The 26,926-nt window shown below is 45.8% G+C and overlaps 1 protein-coding gene across 5 annotated transcripts in view; it reads left to right on the top strand.

Moving 5' to 3' along the window:
• LOC105010631 (arginyl-tRNA--protein transferase 1) overlaps window positions 1-26,926 on the top strand; it is a 76,732-nt gene that overhangs the window by 33,303 nt on the left and 16,503 nt on the right. For all 5 annotated transcript variants that reach the window (XM_010870071.5, XM_010870067.4, XM_010870069.4 and 2 more), the window contains 3 exons: window positions 3,855-4,036; window positions 6,478-6,577; window positions 26,758-26,878. In XM_010870071.5, the coding sequence (XP_010868373.2) occupies window positions 3,855-4,036; window positions 6,478-6,577; window positions 26,758-26,878 (403 nt within the window). The remainder of the gene's footprint in view (window positions 1-3,854; window positions 4,037-6,477; window positions 6,578-26,757; window positions 26,879-26,926) is intronic.

The following is a 26,926-nucleotide window of genomic DNA, read 5'->3' as shown; positions in this document are numbered from 1 at the left end:
ATACCACCTTCACACACACAAAGACACAAAGATTCTGAATAATCATGACTCTTCTTTTTCTTTTCTTTTTTGTCTAGTTGTTTGCTTGTTTTTGTGTTCATTGCATCGTCCTACAATTAAAGAGCTTTCGTGCCGAAACAAATTTCGGATAATTAGCATCGGCTGTGGTCTGCTCCTTCGCTCACGCACACGTCTGGACAGCCCGGTGCGATCGGGCCTTCCCAAACTGCCCCCTACGTCCAGTGTGCCCCCTCAGCACCAGCATGTGGGGCCCTGGTCTAAAGGAGTGCACTACAAAGGGAATAGGGTGCTGAAATGGGACGTGGCGACTCAGGGGGTCACGGTTCACAGAGCCGGACCGCCGTTTGAGAGTTCCTCCATTACCTCTGTTGCTCACGAAACCTTCCGTTTGTTTATGCAGTGAGCTGCGTTTCCTTGAGTGACTCCATGGCCAGTATGGTACAGGTGTAACCGGCTTGACACATCTGGTCCCCCGTCTGCCTTCCCGGCGTCTGCCATGGGCTTTAGGCTGTTGTCTACCCCCCCTCTTGTCTCTCTGGTTGTCTTTATCCGTGTAATAAGCCCTGTTGTGTCGCTCTGCGAGGTGACAAGCTTGTTAACAGGGGTGTGTGCGCGCTAATTGGTCATTTATGGATCTCAAGCTTCAGCGACATAAACCAGTCCCCCCACACACACACACACACACACACGCACACCTCGGGATTCTTTGCTTGCATCTCTAAATGAATATATCCGGTTTGGTTTCTGTGAAATCAAAATATGTTTGTTCAGCACCACCTTAACTCATGCTGTTTTTCATATTCCATACAGACACAGGATGTCCATGTGATGTTCCAAAACCACACAGCCGTTTTACACCTCGCATCTTAACTGCCTTCTGAGTTCAAAGTTGAGCCACATGTGTTAAAATCTAGATTATCTGTCGACCCAGTGTAGTTTGTCTTTTTTTTGTTTGTGTGTAGACGTGTGTTGTCTAGCACTGCGCATCCCGTTGCAATGAATTCTAGCCTACGGACAGACAAGTTACGTGGTAATCAGACTTTGTTTTCCTTGTGGGCTTTAACTAGGCGTTGCTGAGTACTCCATCTAACGGCCTGCCTGCCTTGCTGCCTGCCTGCCTGCCTTGCTGCCTGCCTGCCTGCCTTGCTGCCTGCCTGCCTGCCTGCCTGACACACTCCCCATCTGTCTACCTTACAGAATGTTATCATTTGTAATGTCTCCGTCGGTAGCACTTCATTGTAGCACTTCATTGCCTCAGTTCTGTGTTTGATAAGGGGTCAGTATGAAAAAAGAACTATTGCACTCGCTCTTGTAAATCAGCAACGGAGTACTGGGATTTGATCGTTACCAAAACCTTTTAGCGTTTTCGGAAATTAACAGGTCCATAAATCAGTCTCTACTAGACATTCAGGTAGGCACCGGCTTGTTTCGTTTGCTTCCTTTTCAGCAACCGTGTGGGCAAAAGGATGAAAATCTAGCCACTGTCATTTTGCCCTCTCCTCCCCCCCCGACCAGAAGGGAAAGGCCACCCATCTGAGAGCGATTTGCACCCCACTTTTCGCGGGCTCGGGCGGGTGGAGCGTTTAGCAGCCGAGAATGTTTAGACTGTTGTCACAATGGCAAGGACGGCCATTAGGCTGTTCTGAGAGGTGAGACGTGGGTCAGAGTCTCTTAACAGGTTTCGGCTGCATAAACACACACCGTCAATACACAGGCCAAACCCTTCTCTTACAGACTCACTGAGTGAGTCGGAGGGGGTAAGGAAACTCGCACTCACACGTCCTGGAGAAAATACGCAGACCCCCGATCACACGTCTTGCTAAATTCAAAACGACACCGCGCTCTGACAACGGATCCAGTGTTTGCCGCCGAGAGCCTGTGCCAAGAAAGTCAACCGGGCGCATGACTCCGCTGACAGATATTTCCCCCCATCAGCTCCAGACAGAGCCCAAGTGCAGGGGCCCCAACCGGTCCCCAGGTGCGCTGCCAGCTAGGGGCCCCCAGACGCAGCTAGTACAGTCACCAACAGGGCTGTATACTCCCTTCAAATCCACCCCATCACATTTCACCTCTTCACTCCCACCTCGTTCCGCTACCTCCCATCAGTCTACGTATGGGTGAATGCAGTGCTATTCCTTGATACTATTTTTGTCCACACACACACACACACAATGAATTATTAGCACTGTCCCTGTTTCCAGCACCATGTTGTGTCACACAGGTAATCAGCAAGTGTTTGGTTAACCCAGCCGCCACTAGCTGGAGCGATTTAGTCTCTGTTTTCACATCCAGCGCTCCGGAAAGAGGGGGCGGGGGTGCACTGGAGGAATGCGGGATCCTGCCGTGGTGGGCCTGCTCTGGGTCGGGGAGCCGCAAGGTGGCGTGGTCGAGCCGGAGGTCCGAGCGCTGTGAACGGGGTTTCTGGGGAGTGTAATATTCAGACGGGTTTCATTTTGTTTTATCAGGGTGGTTTGGTTCAGGCTCAGTGGCCAAGCGGCATTCTGGGGGATTTCAGGTGGCTCAGATGCTTGGATTAGTGGGGGCATCTAGCCCTGTGTTGTGATAACTAGCGGTGTCTGCGATGGGCTTAACCGGGCCCAGATGGGGGACGGAGGGATCCTGTTTCATTCTGACAACATACACACACACACTTCACCCCAAGCATAATATGCCCCCCTCCCCCCGGCTGTCTGTGCGATGAAAAGCGGTTAAGCCGGTTGATTGAAAAACCCAGCGTGCACATGTGTGAGAAATACAATCTTTCTCAGGTACTAAATGGGAGTTGTATTGGGCTTACACACACACACACACACACACACACACACATATCCAGGAGAAAGCTTGGTCACATTCCACCCCTGTCTGGAAAGATTAATTTTGCTCATGCAGGGCTTTTTTTATTAAAAGGCTTCTCCCCTGCGTTTCTGTGCTCCAAACAGGCCTCTCTTGACCCCCTTACACCCCCAGTGTGATCCCTCTCCACATTTGGGAGCCATTAGCGGGCTACTGTATACCCCTGTGGATAATACTTGTGAGGGACCCAAATGGTAGTGCTGGTCGTAATGTGTGCGCACAATCCACACAAAAACTATACTTGTGAGACCAGATGTCCCCACCAAGACAGAAGAACCTGAGAAATTGCTCCCTGCCATGTTTTCGGGCCGGTCTTCACTAGGGAAAATGACTAGCTCAGGGTTGAGGGAGAAACGTACAGTTGGGTATAGTGTTGGTACTGAAGCTTTATGGTTTACGCATTACCGGTTAGCGTTAGCTTAAGTTTAGGCATTAAAGTTATTGAGGTTGAGGTAAGAGTATGCTTAGAATAAGGGTTCGGTTTAGGACTAGGTTATGGGGATCATGTACTTTTGGGTCAGGTTTAGGTCACCACATGGCTATGAGAGCAAACATGCACAGTACCAGTCAAATGTTTGGGGACAGGTACCTCTTCACATCAATGGCTGGTGCTGTATGTGTGAGAGTGTGGGTAAAGCGAAATAGCCAAATGACTCCGGTCACCTCCTTTCTCTCCTTGTATTCTTTGCTCACTCTTTTTTTCTCTTTTTTTCTTCAGCAAGATATGGCCTAACAGGGTTTGGCCCATAGGCCTTTACCATCAATGAAGTTTGAGCCATTTTGGACTTGACCGTATCACAGGAATTAGCACATTAGCAGCAATAATAGTCAAAACCAAGGAAAGTAATTGGGTTTCATTAGTTTATGAAGGACAGACATGCCCAATGTTGTTTTTCATAATGTTATGTTGGTTCATAATGTTACTTGTTGGTTGTAACTATGTGCAGACAAAGTGAGGTAATTCTCTCTCTGTCCACTAGGCGGAGACGTCTCCGGACGGTCCAGAGACGGGATACGGGTCCTTCCATCAACAGTACTGGCTGGACGGTCACATTGTGGCCGTGGGGGTGGTGGACATCCTGCCCACCTGCGTGTCCTCTGTCTATCTGTACTACCATCCTGACTTTGCCTCTCTGTCGCTGGGCTCCTACTCTGCTCTCAGGTCAGTCGTCATTCTCTCCTTAGGTCTCTTTCTCCCTTCGGCCTGCTGTTCTGTCAGTTCCTAGGTATTATACTGTAGGACTGTGTTTGTAAATACCAGTCTCATCTGTCCCGCTGGACGAGGCAGTGTCTGTCTGCTGGTTTCAACTAAGGGATCACACAGTGTAAACACACACACACACACACATCTGGCATTTTCTGTAGTGTAACCCAGTAATGTGAGAGAGCTTTTCAAAATATTTCTGCACAGATGTGGACAGACTGGGTGATCTGGAGAATTGGCTGTGTGTGTGTGTGTGTGTGTGTGTGTGTGTACACACATGCATTCTACCTATGCGTAAGAACACCCTGCTTGTAAGAGAACCACATTTCCCCTAATGTTATTCCAGAAGTGGGACTCCAGGAGTAACAGGAGTCTCTCAGTGTCTCCGGGCTAGCAAGACGAGGCCCTGGAAAAACCGGTCCGGCGTGGAGGAAAAACTGTTTACACTCACCAGATCCCAGCGTTTCATTAGCTTGGCTTGTTCTTTATACCACTTACCCTGTCAAATGTGGAGCTTTTCTGCTCGGTCCTTTTTTAAATGCACGCGCACGTCTGTGAATATAGTCTATGAAAATTGTGTGGGCTTCGAGGGCTTCCACTGGCTCAGTGTGTACTGTGAAGGTGCGGTTCGCTCAGAACAAGGCACTGTGTTTAGGAAGGAGAGGCCCCAGGGAGGTGGCAAATGAGGGTTCAATGGGGATTGCAGGTTGTGCCTGAGGCCCTCCTGTCCAAAATGCACTGTGTGTGTGTGTGTGGGGCTTTTTAGCTGACATACTGACAACACTGTGTGTTAACACTCAAGCATCTACGTGCTTGTGTGTTAGTGGCAATGTGTGATTTAGTTTGTCTTGTATAAAAACGGCATTTTGATTTGGTCAATGACTTGTTTAGGTTTGCTTTTGGAGTTGTCTGGTTTTCATGCAGTTGTTTGTTTTTCCATTATCAGTTCATAAAAAGCTTTCCTGTACCAACCGGGCGTGTTTGCCTGAGTGGATTGCTCCAGTGAGTGCGTCTTTTGTGCTAGTTTGCACCCGGCTCCGCGCAGTGTGGGCCCCGCCTGAAGCTGAAGCGCGATGTCGCGGTATGCATTCATATGAATCAGGGCTGTACAGGGCGAGGGGGAGAGAGGGAGAACGAGGAGGGGAGGAGAGCGGAGGCCTTGATAATTGGCTTGTCGGGAGCGTCAGATCGCTGAAGAGAGGATAATGGCAGAGCGAAGTTGCTGCCACTGGGGGAAGGGGGGGGTCCTCTCCTTGTGAATGGGCCCCTCACCTCTCCCGGTCTCGCCCCCCCATTCAACCCCGGGGCGGCCCTTTGTGGTGAGGGGATGGGAACCCAGGAACCTGGCAGCTAACCGGCTGACCTTCTAGCACCTCTCCTCTAACCCCCTTTCTCTCCACGGCCTCCCCCATCTTTCCTTTTCTTTTCTTCTTTACACGTCTGGGTCTCTTTATTTTCCATCGCATCTATTTTATGTCTTTTTTTTTTTTTTTTTTTTTTTTTTTAAATACGAAAAATTTTAAGAAAAAGGGATCTCACCCTCTATTTTGCGCGAGTGAAAGAAGGAGCGACAGAAGAAAGAGTGAAAACAAAAGGCATGGAAGAGGACCAGCATTTAGCTGGGGCGATGTGGAGGAAATGGAGGGGAGCGAGAAAGTGGAGGAAAATAGGCTTAAAAGAAAAAGGATGCAATTAAGGAAGAAACGGCGAATGAAGTGAAGACATGAAGAAACCAAGGCATGTTCTGTATTTGGAGATGCCTCAAAAACGTCCTTGTTGGAGTCCTCCAAAAATGACCTCCACTTTTTGTTCAGCATTTCAATTGCTTTAGAAAGAGCTGTGTTGTAGTTCAATCTATGGGGAATAGGCCACCATTTACTTCCTTATAGCAAAGGGTCTTATTTATTTTAAATCCCAGATTTGCAATTTTGAAATGGTCCTCAACGATTATATTTCCGATGTGATTATGTAGTGCCATAATTGTTATTATGATTGATACAGTTGATTTACCTGCATTTTAAGTCATTATTAATGACTCTTCTTTACAAAAACATTATAAAAAATAATGTTTTGAATGAAACGTTTTATGTGGTACCGCAGCTTATTCATAAAAAATATAGAGGTTAAACAAATATGTAGAATTTAGTGTTGTCTCATTGCAGTATCGACAGGGGTTGGTCACTTTTCAACAAGGATGTGTATTACTTGCACAGATATAAGTGCATCTTTAAGAACTATTGGCTGGCAGACAGAGTTTGTCAGATGCAATAAGTCCTCAGCTAAAGGTTTCTATACAGAAAATATATAATTTTGAGTACTCCACCAAGAGCCTAACCAAACCTTTGTAGATGTATTTATTTTTTCATTATATTTTTTGTTTATGTCATTCTTTGCTCCAGGGAGATTGCCTTCACCAGGCAGCTGCAGAAACAGTCCCCTAAACTGTGCTACTACTACCTGGGCTTCTACATCCACTCCTGCCCCAAGATGAGATACAAGGTAACATAATGACATGTTGACTGTTTTTTTTTTTTACTCTACTATGTTCTACTCTACTCTGCTCTACTAAATTATACTATTTTCTTTTCCTTTCTACTCTATTTTACTCAGTTCTGATTTGTAAGTTACCCATAATTTCTCCCAAGCATGAGAGAATACACATCTGCATTGATTAATGAATTGTATGACGGATTCCACTTGGGTAGTCCTTTTGCTGTATAGGATATCCAAAAATCCAGAAAATCACATTGTATGATTTTTTAATAATTAATTAGCATTTTATTGCATGACATAAGTATTTGATCACCTACCAACCAGTAAGAATTCCGGCTCTCACAGACCTGTTAGTTTTTCTTTAAGAAGCCCTCCTTTTCTCCACTCATTACCTGTATTAAGTGCGCCTGTTTTAACTCGTTACCTGTATAAAAGACACCTGTCCACACACTCAATCAAACAGACTCCAACCTTTCCACAATGGCCAAGACCAGAGAGCTGTGTAAGAACATCAGGGATAAAATTGTAGACCTGCACAAGGCTGGGATGAAGGTCAATCTCAAGATGAAGGTCAATCTCCATCTGGGGCTCCATGCAAGATCTCACCTTGTGGGGCATCAATGATCATGAGGAAGGTGAGGGATCAGCCCAGAACTACACGGCAGGACCTGGTCAATGACCTGAAGAGAGCTGGGACCATAGTCTTAAAGAAAACCATTAGTAACACACTACGCCGTCATGGATTAAAATCCTGCAGAGCACGCAAGGTCCCCCTGCTCAAGCCAGCGCATGTCCAGGCCTGTCTGAAGTTTGCCAATGACCATCTGGATGATCCAGAGGAGGAATGGGAGAAGGTCATGTGGTCTGAGGAGACAAAAATTTAGCTTTTTGGTCTTAACTCCACTCGCCGTGTTTGGAGGATGAAGGATGAGTACAGCCCCAAGAACACCATCCCAACCGTGAAGCATGGAGGTGGAAACATAATTCTTTGGGGATGCTTTTCTGCAAAGGGGACAGGACGACTGCACCGTATTGAGGGGAGGATGGATGGGGCCATGTATTGCAAGATCTTGGCCAACAACCTCCTTCCCTCTGTAAGAGCATTGAAGATGGGCTGTGTCTGGGTCTTCCAGCATGACAACGACCCGAAACACACAGCCAGGGCAATTAAGGAGTGGCTCCGTAAGAAGCATCTCAAGGTCCTGGAGTGGCCTAGCCAGTCTCCAGACCTGAACCCAATAGAAAATGTTTGGAGGGAGCTGAGAGTCTGTATTGCCCAGCATCAGCCCCGAAACCTGAAGGATCTGGAGAAGGTCTGTGGAGGAGTGGGCCAAAATCCCTGCTGCAGTGTGTGCAAACCTGGTCAAGAACTTCAGTAAACGATCTCTGTAATTGCAAACAAAGGTTTCTGTACCAAATATTAAGTTCTTCTTTTCTGATGTATCAAATACTTGTCATGCAATAGAATGCAAATTAATTACTTACAAATCATACAATGTGATTTTCTGGATTTTAGTTTTAGATTCAGTCACTCACAGTTGAAGAGTACCTATGATAAAAATTAGACTTCTACATGCTTTGTAAGTGGGAAAACCTGCAAAATCGGCAGTGTATCAAATACTTGTTCTCCCCACTGTATGTGGTGTGACATGTTATTAGAATGGATGACCCCCATACTCTATATAGACCAATAGTGTTGGTTGCTGTCTCGATCCTCCTGTTGAGAGCTGTCATTCTGTTTTGGGGGGGAGTGGATACACCTGAAGAAGGGATCGCCCCCTCCCTAGACGCTGGTCCTCTTTCACCTCTCCAGCTACCAGGAATGTCTGTTATTGTAACTTCGGTACGATCAGAGCAATACTCTTTTATCCGCTGTGACTAGGAGCAGCCTGTGTCCAACAGAGAGACATGTTCTACATTTCCATGTAAGTCATTGAACAGATGCTCTTATACAGAGCCACTTACAGTAGTGTGTTAGTACTCTTTCATATGTTTCTTTCCTTGTTCTCTCGCTCTCTCAGTTGAACCACTTGCCTCAGTTTAACTTCAGACAGCCACGGTAGGGGCCCGCTTCAGACAGCCGCGTTATGGGCCCGCTTCAGACAGCCGCGGTAGGGGCCCGCTTCAGACAGCCGCGTTATGGGGCCCGCTTCAGACAGCCGCGGTAGGGGCCGCCGGTGGACCAACAACGCCCCAGTTGGGGTCCAATCGTCAGCGTTTGCATTCGACCCAGTACTCCCAGTCGAATCAGCTGTGTTGGTCCGTGGAAATCATGGGGTTGTGGGTTCGAAGGCCCTTCGGGTGTCCGTGTTTAATCGCTGAAACACGGGCAGGACGCCATGTCAGCCGTTGCGTTGGAAATGCACAGACCCACAGGGAATCTATTAAAACAGAACAGCTGATTCATGCATAGTTTAAACAGAGGCAGAGAGCTAAGAAGGGATGTAGGTCTCGAATGTAAATAAAAGTTGAGGGACTGAGGGAAAGAAGAACAGACAAGGTTGGTAGAACCATTAGCAGTTGAGGGAAAGTTCACTGCAGAGACGACTTCTGTAACACAGAAACATTAGCAGCATCACACACGCACACACTCACATTAGGTTCTATCTGTGACTTGCGGCAGGGAAGGAATGCCCAGTGAAGACCGCCCATGGATCACACCCGCCCATTCGTTTCATTTGGCTCCTAGCTGCTGCTTTGTTCTGGTTGGACCTGCTTCGTTCAAGCCACAACTAGATGAGGACGGCTTCTGTAGTTACAGTAGCTGCTGTAATGTCGTTTCCTCTTGCTTGGGGCAACAGGTCTGCAGTATTTGGCTATGTTGTTAAGTTTATTTGCTACCTGTTCTAGCCTGTGTTTCTAGCTCAAAACTAAGTCGGAGAACGCGAGAGATGGGACGGTTCTTCTTCGGCTCTACGGTTGCAGATTGACCATTCTCTACAAACATAGTCAGCTTGCCAGTAACTGGGACAGGGAGGTTTGGGTGACAGGAAACCCCCATAATGAAGTGTGTTAGATTGGCCCAGATATTCTCCAGCCTTATTCATATCTCCATGGTCTCTCTGTTGTGGTCTCTGAGCTCTCCGTCGCCTCGTTGATTGTTCATTCATGGGTCTGTTCCTTCTACTGTTCCCTTAACTTCAGTCTAAGACAGTGAATAGCAAGGCGTAGGTAGGTCTGTTTGATGCAACTCCCGTTTTCTGTGTTTGGGTGTCTGGGTGGGGGAGGGGGGGGTTGCATGCATGTCCTGGGGAGCTTCTGCAGGGTTGTAGAGTTTCCTAAACCAACTGTTACGTCAGTCCCATCTTGGTTACCACGGTTTCCTGCCCCTCCCCCGCTGGTATTCAGCCCCTTCACCCCATCTGAAGGGGTGCGTAGGGGTCACACCCATTCACTATCCTCTTATTTACCACAGCCTATTTTACCCCCAGTGCAGACATGGAAGCAGGGGTGACAAGGTTGCTCCGTTCCCACCTACACACACCCTCGTCTGCCCATTAGGGGCTTATTTGCATATGTGCCCCGAAGTAGCGTAATTAATGCGCGGACGCGCCTGTGAGATTATTTTGGTCACAAGATGTGGTGTTGCTAGAGGTTTCCTGGGCTTCTCAGTCCTGCCGCCGGAACGTCCAATAGCCACAACACCACTGGAACGCCATTGGACACCGGTGGTCTAAAGCATTTCTGTCTTTCTTGTTTTGTCGCTCGCTCTCAGTTTCTCTCGACCTACCTGTTAAGCTATGAGGAAGTTCTCGAACAATTTTGTTCTACTGTTTTACTAGGGTCATTGGTAAGAACTGTAGAATGCAACGTTCTATTGCACGGTCTTCATGAAACTCTAGAACACTTTATGACACTGCTTTTCTCACTCTGGAATTTTGCCCTTTTCACTTTATGGAATTCTTACCGTTTTCACCACAGACTTGTTTTCCTCACGATAATTATTTCAGTTTGGACTGCTGGAAATGAGTTGTCTATGTGTCTGGAACATAGCCTAAATTCAGAATTTTGTAGCTGTGTATTTGTTGTTTGGCATGACCGTATTGTAGACGGGTTGTTCAACTCATTTCCCCCAGGACCACATTTTGTCTTCAACAACTCCACGAGCCCCCAACTGAAAATGGGTTGTATATACTTTTCCAGAGAGAATGTTTTCTGAAATTATTAGAAAATGCAGAAACTGGAAATGCATGAGCATGCTTAAGCAAAGAAAATTGAATACTCGTTTTCAGGGGATTTTCCCAATACACATGTTGCTAATGATAACAGGCCAACTGTCCATATTCCCAGGGCCATCAGTATTTTGCTCACACCCTGGACACCTGTTGCCATGTTTGATATAAGGCAAAGACACACACACACACACACACACACACACACGTTCTTCATCAATATACACACACCTGTCACTCTCTTTCTGTCACACTGCTCTCATTCTGACTCTCACTCTGCCTCTATCTCTTTGTCACTCTCTCACTCTCTCTCTCACACCAGAGCGCAGGGTTTGACACCCCTGGTGTTAATCATCTGACATCTTTTAGAAACAAATAGCTGTAAAAACTATTCTTCAACTTGTATATTTCTAACTTCACACTGCTGTCAATTTAAGGATGGTTGGTACTCATTTACAAAAATGGCTTGGCAATGAACCATTGTGATCAAAGACATCTGGCCTGCTTGCATGGAGATAGACCGCTCCACAGATGAGCTGCGACATGACTGACCAGGCACAAGCCTTGAGAGAACGAGGGAGCAGGGGGAGAGATTGCGTGAGGTCAGGCGCTGTGACGGCCGAACACCGCTCCCAGACAGATTGGAGACAGATCAATGGCTGTCTTCTCTAGACTCCTCTTGTCGAGTCTCCCTCACCCTGACCTTTCCTGCTCCTTCCGCTCCGGCCAGCCAATCCAGCCTCTGTTGGACCCTCTCCAACCCCTGTCTCTGCCCCAGTTTCCAGCCCATATCTGCACGTCGGAGTGGGCCAACACCCTGAAGCCGCACAGCGGTGGATTTGTCTGGACTACTTCCAGCCTGTATCTCCCCAGCAGGACCTTTGGCCGGGCCTGTTGGAGGGGCTCCAGGTCTGAGGTGTGGAGGCTATGGCACATGGATAGATGTTTTTTTGGACGAGACGAGGTGTGACTTGGCATGGACATTCTCAGACACACACACCAAGGTACAGCTGCAGGAGAATGGAGGACAGGACCATCTGGCTGCCTCCACCTGACTCACTGCATCTTTATCTCTCCGCCTTCCTCCACCCTCCGAATGAGGTGTGAACTCACAGGCAGAGGAACGTTCTAGATACAATGAACTCCCTTGATAATGGTGGGTGTACGTGGTGAATGAACAGAGTTGTATAGGGCTTTGACTTGAAATGGGCTGTATGAATCCATTCTATTGTTATTATTCTTATTAGCCTACTTGACCGGAAAGTGTGGAAAGACAGGAGAGCATTTTTACTGAAAGAGCGGTGAGCTGGATTTGAACCCTTGCAGAGGCTGCGGCTTAGACTGCTGGACTACCTGAGGCCACACCAGCCTGTTAAAGAACATTTTATCCCTTCTCTCTTACCACTGATATGTATGTGAGGGGACATCTAGTGGTTCTGGGAGAGTATTGCGCCCAGCCTCTTTGTGGATGCTTTAACAGTTTCTGCTCTCAGATAATGGGGGGTCCTCAACCATGTGCGCTGACTTCTCATAGATGTATTGCATTGCCACCGTTATTCTCATACATCTCAATGTGGTTAAAACAATGTATGTTTAAAAACGTTTGTTATGCAGCTTAGATAAGGCAAATCTTTCTCTGACTTTTGCACTATTATTTTTTCTTTTCTTTTTTCTTTCTTATTTTCATTCCTTCTGTCTGTTTTTTTTTTTTTTTTTTGCTTTCTTACTTTCATTCTTTCTGTCTGTCTCTTTCCCTCCCTATACTTTATTTCTTGCTTTGTGTCCTTTTTCTTTCTCTCCTTCACTCCCTTGGTCAATCGTCATCTGGCATTGCTACACAACCAACTTTTCATTTGCTCCCATTGTTGTTTTTAATTTGTACTTAGTTTGTACAGAGCAGACAGGAGGTGGTAAAATCCTGTTTTTCTCAAACCTTCCAATTATTTCAAAGAAGTATGTGTGTCCATATTAAACACAATATACTGTACTGCAAAAAATTTATCTTCTCCTTGTTTGATTTTCATTGAATTTAGCAAATCGACAAGTACCGGTTGTCCTGTCATAGCCAGGAAGACAATTCTGTGTCAGAAATATTTAAACATTTTACATCTGATAGGGCGACTTCTTTTTCACAGCAAAATGTATAAAAAATTAGGCAAACTGATTGAGTTTCCCATAAAAACCCAAACTAGTAGGGACCTGACTAAGAGCTATTCTTTTCAATGCCCCCTTCGCAATGACATTTGATGTCATTTAGCAGATGCTTTTATCCTGAGCAACTTACAGGAGTAATCAGAGTTGTGTGCATTGCTCACAGGCCAGCCAACAGTTATTACACCTTGTCGGTACAGAGATTCGAACACTCTCCCCACTAGGCTACCTGTCGCCTCTGCTATCATGCATGCACTGTATGCACACGTACAAAGTCCATGAAAAACACCCACACACCCCCAGTGCCTAGTAGAGAGGTAATAAGAGTTATATAAAGTGGCTCTCACCCTTGTTGTTATTGTTCGCTCTGAAAGAATGTCTCGAACTGAGCCCAGGAAACCATTAAAGTTTCCACAGAAAGGAAGAAAGAGCTGGTGAGTGAAAGAGGGAGGAAGGGACAGATGGAAAGCAAAGGGGAGAGTGACAAAATGGGTGCCAAATGAGAAACGGAGGGAAGACGATGAAAAGGAGTAAAGAATATTTGTTGCTTGCGGTGGTAGTTGAGTGTTTTAAAGGAGTCTTTAGCAGCAGCTGTGGCGAGCTCATTTGGTGGAATTGTCTGCCTTGAAATACACACACAGCGAGCAAGCCATCAACCTTCACTAGTCAATAACAATCAATCTGCCACGTTGCCTTGGTGCGTGTGCATGTTAAGTAGACATTTCAGTAGGAAGCTTAACGGATTTCAATTTGGGCTCAAGTTGTAACAGCCTTGATATGCAGAAATGTAGAATTAACATTTAGATTGTCCACGGTTCCCTTGGGGTTCTACATTTCTGTGACATGCAGAAAAACACTCCGCAATGTGTTAAAATCCGTCCCGTAAGCTGAGATGACGATGATGAGTAGTGTTAAAACTGACTGAGTAGTGTTAAAACTGAGAGTGTACTGCGTAGTTCCAGCCTGCATGTTAGATGGTCACCTGTGCCTTGGGTTCCCATGACTTCATCTATAAATGACAAACAGCCCCGCCTGCACAGACACGTCCCTGTCTCTCCACAAGGCCCTCGCATACAAACACAAGCGGTATGTGCACGTAGAGACACACAGCCTGCATATGCGCGTCCGCAAACAAACCCCAGAGACAAGACAATCCACAGCATGTCAACCCTGGCCAGTCTTTTTCCACAGAGCTTGCCGGGTTTACCTGATTATTAGCCATGCCCATCTGGTGTCCCCGGTCTAAAATGAGTCCCTGGTTAGAGGGGAACAAGAGAGAGGTCCCCAGTTAAATGTGAAGGCACTAACTCCTCTTTGACGGTTTGCCCCTACCCCCACCCTTCTCAGCATCCATGTGCCGGGTCCATTCCTAACCATCCATCACCTGATCCAAACATGGGCCCGGGCCGGCGGGGGGATGGGGGTTCCGGGCGGTGTCTGATGGTTGTTTTCATAAGGTTGACAGGGCCCATAATGCAGTGATTAAGGTACAGGAGGGGCCCAGACATGGTAAATCCTCCCATTGTGCTTTCACTCGCTGATAGATGTGGGGGAGGGGGTGGCGGGGGGGGGGACAGGCTCCTCGTCTACGGGTGGTACCGTGTCCCATAAACCGCGTTGGGAAAACATTTCCCTTCGATTTCTGTTCCACACACGAAGATGCTCTGGTGAAGTTCAGGTGAAATTGTGTTGTTGTTCTACTGTGCCTTATTTCGAAAAATGTACATATTTTGGATCCTGTCGATCCTGACAGATTCAGTCTTTTATTGAGAATTTCATCTGTCGTTCTGTGCGTGCGTGTGTTTGTGCGTGTGCGTGCGTGCGTACTTGTGCTCGTCTTTGTTTTCCTCCCTTCCATGTGTAAATCTTCTGGTATGTGGTGACAGGTCAAAACATGCCCCGCTTTTAGCGCTACAGCTCTCAGGAATCATCTTTCATCTCTCTCTCTCTTTTCTGTCTTGTGTGTGTACGTGTGTGACCTCACATTTATGAGTCACTTTGATGCGCATCGCTCTCCTTAGATTAAGAGTGACAGTGAGACTGAGGTATTTGCAGGTAGCTAGTCGAAGTCTTTTTCATGAAGGTGTGTTGTTTGTAGACCAGTTGGTGCTTGGTGTATTATGTAATTCTTTGTTGTGGAATGGTTTCTATTTGTACAGTGCATTGGATTTGTTCAGTCTTTTTTTCCTTCTATTAGCATGCACTCAGGTGCGCTCTGTCAGTATAATAATAATAATAATAATAACTTATACTTATATAGCGCCTTTCATAATACCCAAGGTCACTTAACAAATGAGGGGGGAGGGGGGACTTATTGAAAAGATAGGTTTTAGGGTGCTTTTTGAATATGGGCAAGGATGGGGCAGAGCGGATGTGGAGTGGTAGACTGTTCCACAGTTTTGGAGCATTGGCAGAGAAAGCCCTGTCTCTAAAAGTCCGCAACCTGGTACGGGGGGTATCCAGTAGGTCTTCGTATCTGTGTAACGTTTGTAAGACAGAAGCTTAAACAATACCCAACTTGTTTCCTCCTCCTCTTCCCTTGTGGAGTGAGACTGGATTTTTTTTTTGCTTGTCCACATAAAAAATTTGCCGGTTTAGGGTAGGGATGCAATGCTGTAGTGGGCACATGGTTTGATATGTATTGCGGTTTGTGGGTCACGGTATTGGTACAGGTTCGGTATGAATAACTTTGTCATGTTAGAAGTGTTTCCGCTCGAGTAGCGGACAATGGTAAAGCAATGTTAGCAGACTCTACTGTTTACGGTCTTCTTACCCTTGTCATCGTATTGAACACTGAATCCAAAATGTTCCCACACAGTGGATTTGAAAGACGGCAGTGCCTCTTCAAATTTGCTTCTGTCTGAACGCATTTTAGCTCACGCAGTGAGAAACCACAATTTCAGTTAGGATGTTAGATGTCAGCAAAACACTTGGCGGTTGGTTGCTTTTCTCCTAATACCATTGTTCATGAGATGGATAGCTAGCTAGTATCAAGCTAGGTAATTTCGCTATCTACATAGTGGGCATTGGCTGTTAAAAATCCTGCCGGTACCATGGAAAAATGAAAATTCATCAGGAGTTGTTAGATGACACCAGCTTTGCTTGAAATTTGAAAGGGAAAGAAAACAAAGCCCACTGTGTTTTTTGCAAGAAGTCTTTCAAACACATTTATGAGAATTGAATCTTTGGAATCCATTAAGAAGTGTGAGAAACACAAAACAACAAAAATGCTGTGAAAAGCCTCCAACAAACGCCCGCATTTGTCAGTTTTTCTTGGTCGTATCACAGACAACAGTCCGGCTAAGTACAGCCAGTAACGTTATTGTTAGCAGTAGGCTTACTGCTCTAACAACCCCGGGTACTTCAGTCCAAATTGTGCTCTTATGTATGTTTTGCGTGGGTTGTTGTTGTAAAATGTGTCATAAATTGAATTTGTAATTAAATTAAATGTAACTTCCTGAAACCTGCAGAGACCCTTTAGGGTGAGATGTAATTGCAAATCATCCATTGGTTGTTTTAGGGGTAGAGGGTTGTGGCCATTGCGGGTGCCCTCAGGAGCCCCAAGCAGTTGCCTGCCTCACCTGTTCAGAAGCTCTGCGTCTGGTTCTGTGGATCTGAATCTACGACGTGTGTGTAGTCAACAGCGCAATAAGCATGTTTTGGTAATTATAGGAAAATAACCGGCATGTCGTAAGTCTGTGGTTTGCGTGTGCATATTGAACTATAGGGGGTGTTCCGAATGATTCGATAACATACTGTGCATCGTTGTATCCCTAGTTTAGGGTGGGGGGGATAGTACTGGTGAGTATGTAAAGCGAGCATGAGAATACTGCAAATCTATGCAATTTTTTTTGTTACCCAAATTATAGCATATCTGCAATTAATCTTCAAGCATATGTCTTGCGTTATTGAGGTTATATCCCAATTAAGTACAGTAAATAGGATTGGATAGTACTAGATACGCCAAAAGGAGCTTCTAAACTGTAAAATGTTTATACCTCACAGAAGTGGTGAAAAATTTGCTCAGGCTTTAATGCCGTGTCTTTAAAAATGTTGCTTGATTTCACGTATGGTTCTGTGCTTGCTTGTTGAAATGTTTCTGTTTGTACGATACAGTACCCAATTGAAAGAGAGAACATATTCTTGGTGTGTTTTCTGTTTCTCAAATTAATTTATGTTCAATATGCTTTAATGGCATGCACGACCAGTCATGGCTGCAAAAGTGAAGTGATAAACAAAAATATAAAACCAACAGAGAGAACCACAGTCTTTATTGTCTTCCCTTGTCGGTCTGTGGACGGCTCCATAGTTCTGCTGTTTGACAACAATTTATTCTCTTTTATTTATACTCTCCCACACAGTCTGTTATGTGGTAGTTGGCTCTCTGTTCTGTGGTAGCAACTGACTGGTTTGGGGGTGCTTAGTCAAATTGTTCGCCTCCATCTTCCCCAACCTCTGTTCCAGACGCCCCTGTCGGAGAACCTGTGCCCATCGAAACGAGATCAAACCAACCCCAGAACCATTTTCACCCTCTCTGTGAAGTTTATGAGCTGAACGCCCACCCCCCTTCCTCTCCCTGCTCCGATTCCTCCTTCACCCCAACATTGGAGCCCTTGGAGTCCTTCTGACATTTGGCAATCAAGTTTTGTTTGATTTAGGTTTGATGGGAGACCACCAAGAGCAAGTCACAGTAGATCCTTTTGTTGAACTTTTTTTGTGTAATAATTTCTTTCTCACTTTCATTGCCTCAGCGTTATCCTCGGTTATCCTTCGGCTGACTTTTATTTTAGCCGGGCTTGCTTTTTTACATTTTTGTTGAGACAAATCATTAACAGCCGTGGTGTGCTTCAGCAATTTGGGGCTAATTTAGACTGCCAGGCTCACCTCCTAGTGGGGGTGCTGACAGGGTGGAAGGTCCAAAGGTTAAGGTTCACGGGGTCAGGTCAAACGATTGACTCGTTCAAGTCTTACTGGGTGTGGATGGGGGTGAAAGAAAGGGAAAGTTTAGACGCAGTCTCATGTTGAAAGGAGCCAGAGCACGCTAGCTGTCAGCCAGAGGTGTTTGCTTTGCTATTAACTCAGACTGGTATATTTTCCAAAACTGCAGCTCTGCTTGTCTGAATTTCTGAGACAAGTGAGGCTTTTATTTTGGGGGAGGGAGTGGAGTTCCAACAAACCGATAAGCAGTACTTGCAGAAGTCAGGGCCATAACACACAGGCTATTCTCCCGTTTAAAGAGTGCTCCTGTTTTGTGGATGGAGGCTGGGGGCCTCCTGTTCGAGGCTGGGGGCCTCCTGTTACATGCTGGGGTGCTCCTCTTAAACGGTGGGGGCTCAGGTTAGAGGCTAGGGGGTTCTGTACAGCCCGTTAAAGACCTGGGAAAGAAATGGAGAAGGCTGGGGCAATACGTCTGCGGCTTTATGGATGGCGTAGTGAAACTTACCCATGCCTGTGCTGTCTGTGTCTGTCTTTGCCGCCACTCTGCCCATAAAGACCTGGACATTTGACGGAGAGATAAAAGTGCCCCGCGAGACTTGATGCCCGTAAAGCCACTCGCTGCCCTCGCTCTGTCAGGCTCTGTCGAAATGCAATCCTGTAAAAATATTTTCTTATCATTAACCTGTCATCCACGGAGGCCTGGCCCAGAGGAGGGGCGGAGCTCGGGTGGGGTGTGCACGTCTGAGGTTTGGTTGAGTTTGACCCTCTGTGGGCGTTTTGTTTATTTGATGGTAGTGTTGCGGTAATATGTTGAGTGGGTTGAGGGTTATCCTGAGGCTTGAGATGAGGGTTATTTAAAGATTATTTGTAGGAGGGTAAAGTTTAGATTCAGGGTAAGGTGTGATTTTTGGGTTAGGTTTGATTTAAAATGGGAATTTCACCATAGCTCACCTAATTAATGTATGAATTGCTAATGTTTTCAACTATTAATTTGTTTGATTAAAAATACTACCTCTCCTCAACACAATCTACAATCGAGCTAATTTTGAATTTAGGGTAGAGAGTTCCAGCATACATAGCGAATGTAAATACTGCCTCACTCACAATGGTGAACAGAGAATGAAGTAAATAATTGTTTTGAAAACGAACATAGATCTTGCCTTTGGGATGTTCTGTCCCTGACTGCAGGAATAAAATGAAAAAAAAGTGTAATGGTTCTCTTTCACGTTTCGTTTGCCTGGTGCACCCATAATAAGTTCATAAAACAGATCTCATCAATAAACAGCATGTTCCTGTTAATCCGGCTTATACCCTGCAGACAAAAGATTTACCCGTGAAAATATCTTTTTTTAATGATCGTTTCCTGCTGTTTGACCGTTTGCCTGGCGGATCACATATAGGGAACTCTACTTTGAACGGCGATGTTTTTTTACATGCCCAGTAGGGAACCTTCGCTGTTATCCTGCTACAGTTGGCGAAAACACCAACATTAACCTAAGTTTACCAGTAAAAATATATTTTTCTATTAAGGATTCTATTATGACACGCAAATTCTTGCTTTCTTAACTTAACTACAAATGTAGTCATTAGCTCTATGAATGACATCACTTCATGTTTTACAAAATGTCAGATAAGGTCAGAATAATTCCATCCGGGGAGACTGATCCTTATCATACACCGTTACACTCCAATGATTTAGGAAACCTACAGTTTTTACGATCACCATATTTAAAGAGTAGCTTTATTACATAATGATTGCCAGCCAAAGTTCTCAATAGCTCAACCTACTATGCCCAAAATGAAATAAAACATGACTGCATTTATTTTTCAGGTCTCCCTCCTCCGTCAACAAACGTTCTGACATGCTGGAGTGTTCAGCAGGCAAATCCCATTCCTGCGATCCTTCTGTCCAAATATGTGTGAAACAAATCTCACTGACCTAGAAGTCTCTCAAACATGACACTAAACACCTACCAGTCTCCCAGGGTGAAATGCCCTTTTATGGTTCGGTTTATGATTTTAGGGGATAAGGAAAACTTCTTTATGGAAATATTATTTTGTCCAAAAAAACAATGCGCAAGTATAGTGAAACAAGCTTGAGTGTTTCCATTTGTGTGTGTGTGTGTGTGTGTGTGTGTGTGTGTGTGTGTGAGAAACCATGTGAGAGACCAAACGAGTCTGCGTTTGGTTTGTTCACATCTTTCACCGGTCCTGCTTCTCCCTCCAATGGCCTCTGCAGTGTAGCTGTGTGTGTATTTGTGCAACCCGGCCCGTTTACATGTGTCACTCAGCAACTGACCAGGGCCCCACGGACTGGTCTCCCTGTTTGTGGGGTGTGTGTGTACTTCAAACCTTGTACATACTGTTCACAATGACCTCCACTTTCAGTCTCTGTGTCAGAGTCAGGGGGACTATCAGGGGGTTTATTGGTCTTTTGCTGTGACACACACACACACAGCTGGGAGAGCAGGCGCTGCAATTGAAAGCCCATGGGAAGATCTCAGCAGCATACTCCCCTCTCCTTTTCTATCCTCCAAGCCTATTGGGTGTGATGACTGAAGGAGGGGGGCTCTGGCTTTCTCATCCAATCGATTGGGCGAAAGAGGTGGAAGGAGAGGAGTACGTAATTCGGATCTTCCCGTGGACTTTAGCAGTGTCCGCTCACCCAGCTGTGTGTCTCACAGCCAAAGACCAATAAAACCCCTGTGAGTCCCTCAAACGTCCCAGTGGTATGCCTCATTCAGATATACAATGTGTGTTTGTTTTCAGCTGTTTACGTGCCTGAACTCATTTTGCTAACACCACCCGAGTGGTTTTCCAGTGCCCTCGTCCATGGTTGAGTCAACCCTGACGACAACGCATTAGCCATCCAGACAGGTTTTGTATTCATCCTCGGTGCCAGTGAGTCCTGCGTGGTTAGGGAACAGATTACAGAGGGACCACTTTCCCCTTCTAGGGGTACTCCGTATTGCAACTTTGAACAGCGCAGAACGATTGTTGTCTCAAGGGTGCCCCCCCCAGAACATTGGAAGTGGTCACGCGGCGGTTCACTTTAGACATGCACCCACAGGGGGAGATATAAGCAGAAAATGAGTACCACATGTGGGCTTAAAACAAGGAACCCCTAACTGGAATGGTCCTGACTCCACCCGCCCCTTCGGTCTACATTAGATGTACCTGACTCTGACTTTGGATTGGAACACCCCAAAGAAAGACCTTAATCGTATTCCTAAAATCCCCTCCTCCCAAGCAGTTTCTTTCCTTGTGCTCTGGCCCTCAGCAACTAGCCGTCTGTCCCACAGTGTCTAACTAGACTATGCTCACCATGTTGGGCAGCTGTTAGTCAGTGTATATGTTGTATACATTTCCCATGATCCTATAGGTTGACCACCCATTGTTAGAAACACTGTCATTTTAGTGTGTTCTGCATGCTGTCTACCAGTAGCAGTGACATTATGGAGTAACATTCAGAGCACATGTATGTGTACATTTACTTCATTCTGTATCCTTGAGACCCTTAGCTAACAGCACTGGCCTGCACCAGAGGATACTATTAAACCCCAGGCTCCCGAAAAATGGATCAGAACCAAACGCTGACACGGCTAGAGATTACCGCAATCCGGCGACGCTACTGTCTGCCGCCGTCTTCCTGCATGCCATACCGTACGAAGGACTGAACTGTCCCTTCGCACTGAGCCGACGTTACGTGTTCCCCCCTCAGCACACTCCAACAGCCTGGGGGAGAGAGGAGAGAAAAGGCACTAGCGGTGTAGGTTTTCACAAGGATTCCAGGGCCGCAGCGAAGCGCGAGATTTATGTCTCGGATTAATTGCGTCTCTAATAAATCACAGGTATGAGCCAGGGGCCTTTGTCCTAGCGTGAGGTGTGTGTGAGTTGTGCGTGAGCAAGTGGAGAGTGAAGGTGGGTTTAGGTGACAGTTATGTGTTAGTCTCTCAAGCGAGTTGGTAATAAAACACTCCGACAGGGAGCCCCTGCTTTGTGTCTGTCATCGTGTGATATTACATTTTGGCCATATTATGTTTGCTAATTTTGTGAAATTTAAAAGGATACTTCTTACTTATCTTAAGTCGGATGTATTAGTGGATACTGTGTGCAAATGTGTATGTGTGCTGTAAACATTTATTCAGATTTTCTGATCTGCAGGGCACTCGCCTCAGCAAAAATTAGTGTTCCTTACTTTACAATTTTCTACTCTGTCTTTCTAATGGTATTTAAGGTTGGATTATATTGCTTACTAAGAAGAACATGAATGGTAATTTTATGTTTGCCAAAAAACACTTGGATGATTAAGAAAGAGGACAATGGACAGATGAGTTAAAACTGGAAATGTTTTGCTGACCTGGGCCCAGTTATGTGTGGAAGCTGTTTCACAAAGTAAGACAGTGTTCTTAGACCCAAGCCAATTAATCAGAATCATTGAGGATGGGAAAGGTATGTTTTGGAAGCGCATAGTCAAAGTCCAGGCCTAAAGCCCATTTAGACATTGTGGCTGGACCTGAAACAAGTAGGTCATGCTCTTGATTCCAGAAATGGCTGTTGTGAAGTTGGCCGATATTTCGCCACAGTGCACAGAAACGAATCAATAACTGCAGGAAGTGTTTGTTAGGAGTTATTGCTGCTAAAAAGGGGGCGTATCCTGTTTTTGAGTCTCAGGGGGCAAATCTTTTTTTACACGGTGTCAATTAATATATAACATTTGTATTAAATATGTTTACGATAGTTCCCATTTATTTAATATTAGGTTGTGGTCGGCAATATGGAAACGAAAAATAATTCAGGAAATCTGGCTGGGCTTTTTAACTTTTTTATGGACTGTATGTGCACATGCAACAAATGTATCCATGTGTATCAGTGTGTTTTCTTCATTGACAATTTTGATAGCAGGGAGAAATCAATCAAATATCAAAGCCAACAACAGCGCTTTCGAGTAGGTTATAAGGTGAAACCTCATCTTTCCACTTTTGCAGCAGATTTATTGCGGACATTATTTTTCAGTTTTGAAAAGAAGTAGAGTAGAATGAGAAATTCAATGTTTAGGACCTTGAATTATTTAGCTTAAATCTCTCTTTCCAGTGTTTGATAGAATTCAGTGTTTCTCTGTCCTTCAACCTTTCTTTGCCATTAGTCAACGAATGAATAGTTACTATTCAAAGCCAGCTGTCCAAATGTTGCCCTTAGGGCCCAGTGTTGTGGTAATTTCAATCTAGTATTTTGAGCAGGTTTTGTTATAAAAAAAAAAAAGAAAAATTCCATCCTTTTATTGTTGACACTATGACCTCTCCTGTCTATTCCATCAGCTCATGTCTCAGCTCATGTCTCAGTGACGTTAAATGCCATCCCTGCACTCATGCACACCTAATTCTCACACTCTTTCCTTTCCTTACTGTCTTTCCTTTCCATCTACAGTACCTCTCTCTCTTCACACGCCTGACAGAAGCCTGCTCGAGGTGCTGTAAAGTTTGTCCACGTCTCCTCAACTCTTTATTTCTTTTTCTTATTTTTCTCTCTCTGTCTCTCGCGTGCGTGTGTACGTACACACACACACACACACTCTGTTTTTCTTTGTTTCTTTTGTGGTGAAGTTAATGAGCCTTGCAGAGGCCGTCAGCATCACCTCCCATATCTGTCTGAAGGAGTGAGTTTGGCAGGCCAGGGAGCGAGAGAGGAGAAGGGAGGGAGGGACCGAAGGATGAAGATAAATGGAACTGTGCGTGAAGCGCGGGAGCCAATTGGGCAGTTGTGACTTCTCAGCGGTTTTCCTCACTATCAGTTGAGAGTGGGCGACTGCCCAGAAAACAGGCATTCAACCATACGCAAGCCTCTATCAGTAACGGGGCAGACCCTGTTATGCCTCCTCTCAGTCTCTCTACAAACCAGGGTTGTGTTGGCAACGGAAAACCTTTAGAGACAAAATACCCTGCCTGTTTCAGTCAGTATTTTTCCGCTTGCTGTCGAATGGAAAAAAATGAACAGATTTTTTGTAAAAGGTATTTAAACTAACAACCTTTAATTTCCTGATCCTACACTCTAAACACTCAGCTATTGGTGGCCCCTTATGCTAAAAGGATATATTGGCTGATCCTGTCAATTCGTGTAGAAAATAAATCTGACAGTGGATTCACAAATACTGTACCTGGGGAAAACAATGCAGCCTAGATTAGTGTTCTCCAAAGGAATTACTTCAGAATGTACCTTTTGCTGATTGGTCTTCATGTCAGTAATATGCATTATATATGAGACATTCACAAGGTGCAAGATTTTGGTTTTCATATCTACCATTACCTCTGCATATTTGGTAACTCGCTCTGGGTCACAATGACTGGTTAACATTAGATTGAGAACCATGAATACTGCTTAAATAATAAGCTTGCCGGTCTGAAAGAATCAGAGTTACATATCGCCTCAATTTCCGACAGTTTAGCACTGGTAAAAATTGATAAAATAGAAAATGACTAATGTATAAACATAAGGAAAAGACAGTAATTACGCTGTCTTTTTCGGTAACAACGAATAAATACAATTCATTTCAGTAACTTTATTCACAGGGAATATGGCTGGTGTGCGGAGATACAGGTTATTTGGGTCTGCGTACCTACAGATAAGCATATGTGCTTTGGGTCTATGTACCTGCAGGTAGGTGTGGGTGATTTGGGTCTCTTGTACCTGCAGGTAGGTGTGGGTGATTTGGGTATATGTACCTACAGGCAGCGGATGGGTAATAAATGATTACATCGTGCATGTTAAATGGACAGAAGAGAAACAAGTTGAGAACAAGTGAGGAGGGAGAGAGCTTGCGGTTGGGGACTCTGCCCGGTCCATTAAGTGAAGGAAACCAACCTGGATGGTGGCCTGCCAGACTCACTCCTTTCTTCTCTTCACAGTCTCACTCCAGACCACGAATATCCGTGTCTTCTCATATTTTGTGTTCCGTTCTTTCCCGCTTCCTTTTTCGAGACGTGCTTGATTTCTCTGGCTGGGCGCTGACCCATCTCTGTCTCTCATTACTGGTTATTCAGGCTTGTTCACCACATCTTAAAACTTTTAACCTCCTTGCGCAAAACTTTTGAAAGCGCCTAGATGTTATTCAGGGCTATTGCTTCAACCGGTACTGTGAAATTGGCCTAAAGAAAGTCCTAGTCAATGCATCGTTCCACCTGTTCCCTTTATCATGCACTCCTTCCAACCCTGGTCAAATGTAAGCACACGTTTGGGAAACATACAGAGTCGTTTTGGATGTGGACTTCTTTTTTGGAATGGCCCACAGAGGTCCCAGAACGCGATGGGCTCGTCCTCGTAGATGCTTGAATTGTCCGTGTCACAAGTCTGTCTCTGTGGAGGGGAGTTGGGTAGCGAGATGCTTGTCCTCACACGTCCGTTCTGCTTCCTGGCTGCGCTGCTGGTACCGGACATATCCGTGGCAGTGTCGCTCCTTCCACACCTCCCTCCGCCGCCCTCTCATCCGTGTCCATCGCTGTTCGTCGAGAGGCCGCTGTGGGCTGCACGGTTGTTTGGGTGGAAGGGCAACATGCCGTGCTGTGTGCTTTCTGAGCGGTGATGACGGAGCCCATAGAGAGGCCGTGGTGCAGCGGGCGAGCGTCGGAGACTGTTGAGAGACGGGTAGTGTGCGGTTCTCTCCATTAGCGTTCTATTCACCTGTTGACAGCAGCCTAAGTCAACTCTCTAACACATCCTCAGGACATGGTCACCGTTACCCGGTGGGTCCCCATTCGTGTGTGTCTGTGTGTTGGGTCAGGGGTCATTCAGGAGGCGTTGAACGGAAGGAAACGGACTAAAACGGGACGGGCTTTTGTGAAATTGTCCATTAAGAAGAAAAGAACTGCTGCGAAACGTTTCGGTACGGCGCCCTTCATGGATGCCATTCTGCTCTTTCCCCTGCCTTTAACCCTCTCTACCCTATAACCCTCCTGGGGGCAGTGGAGCGGGGAGTGTATTGTAAACACAGGCCAGGAAATGCAAATCTGTCAATAGCACCCCCGATTTCTCTGCCTTTCATTTTCCTGCGAGCGAACCGGCAGAGAAGACTAGCCCTTCTCATGGCATTCCACATACAGGCCCACTGGAAGAGTTGTCCCAGTCAGAGAGGTGGTATAGCGCAATAGCTTTTAGTAATGTCGCCTAGAGGCTGTGTGCGTGTGTGCGCGTGTCGTGGTGCGCTCAGAGTTAGCGAGATCTATTTTTAGTATCTGTATCAGTGTGTTCTGTATCAGCAGGTTTACTTTATATGTGTGCAAATGACTGCGTGTGTGTGTGTTGTGCGATGTGCGGATGGCCTGTTTGAGCGTTGCCTGGATGTTAGTTCATAGCCATGTGATGGTCTCCAGGCCTCTGATAACGACAGGCCAAAAGGGCCAAAGATCTGCTGCGCTCTCGGTTGTCGCCCCCACCCTTTTTACCCTTCAGCCCTCATGTGGCGCTTACAGAACAGGGGGATTAAGATTTCAGGGACTTGCTCGGCGAAAACAACCATTGCCACATCACAGCAAAGGTTGTATTGAATGTGTCGGTTTTCGCGTTGTGTCCTTACACCTTCCTGATGATTACTGTTTAGCCCATAACTTATTCAAGTGTAACTGAACACTGACCATCCCGTCAAGAAATGTTTGTTCACGGCTCTGCTAAACAACAACCGTCCCTGTCAGGCATTGAGAAACCGCTTCCTGTCAAATCCGTGAAAGCTTCTATACCACCCATGTTGCATAGTGTTCAAGTATCCCTGAGGATATATCCTTGAAGGCTGTTGCGCTTTTATTTTATCTTATGAATAGAACTAAACAGCTATCGTTGCCATCTCCTTGGACCAGGGTTTACAAGATGTGGTTGCTGTGATTTCTGTTACGTATGAGCTAATAAAATGCCTCTCTCTGTCTCTGTGTTTCTGTCTAGGGCCAGTACCAGCCTTGTGACCTCTTGTGCCCTGAGACCTATGTCTTTGTGCCAATAGAGCACTGCATTCCCAGCTTGGAGCAGAGCCGCTACGCCCGCTTCAACCCCGACCCAGACGCAGGTATTGAGCCCAACTCACTGGTGCACAAACCACTGACCTGTGGTGATC

This window comes from Esox lucius, chromosome 6 (assembly GCF_011004845.1).
Source record: "Esox lucius isolate fEsoLuc1 chromosome 6, fEsoLuc1.pri, whole genome shotgun sequence".
Taxonomy (NCBI): domain Eukaryota; kingdom Metazoa; phylum Chordata; class Actinopteri; order Esociformes; family Esocidae; genus Esox; species Esox lucius.
This window is presented reverse-complemented; position numbering and strand designations above follow the sequence as displayed.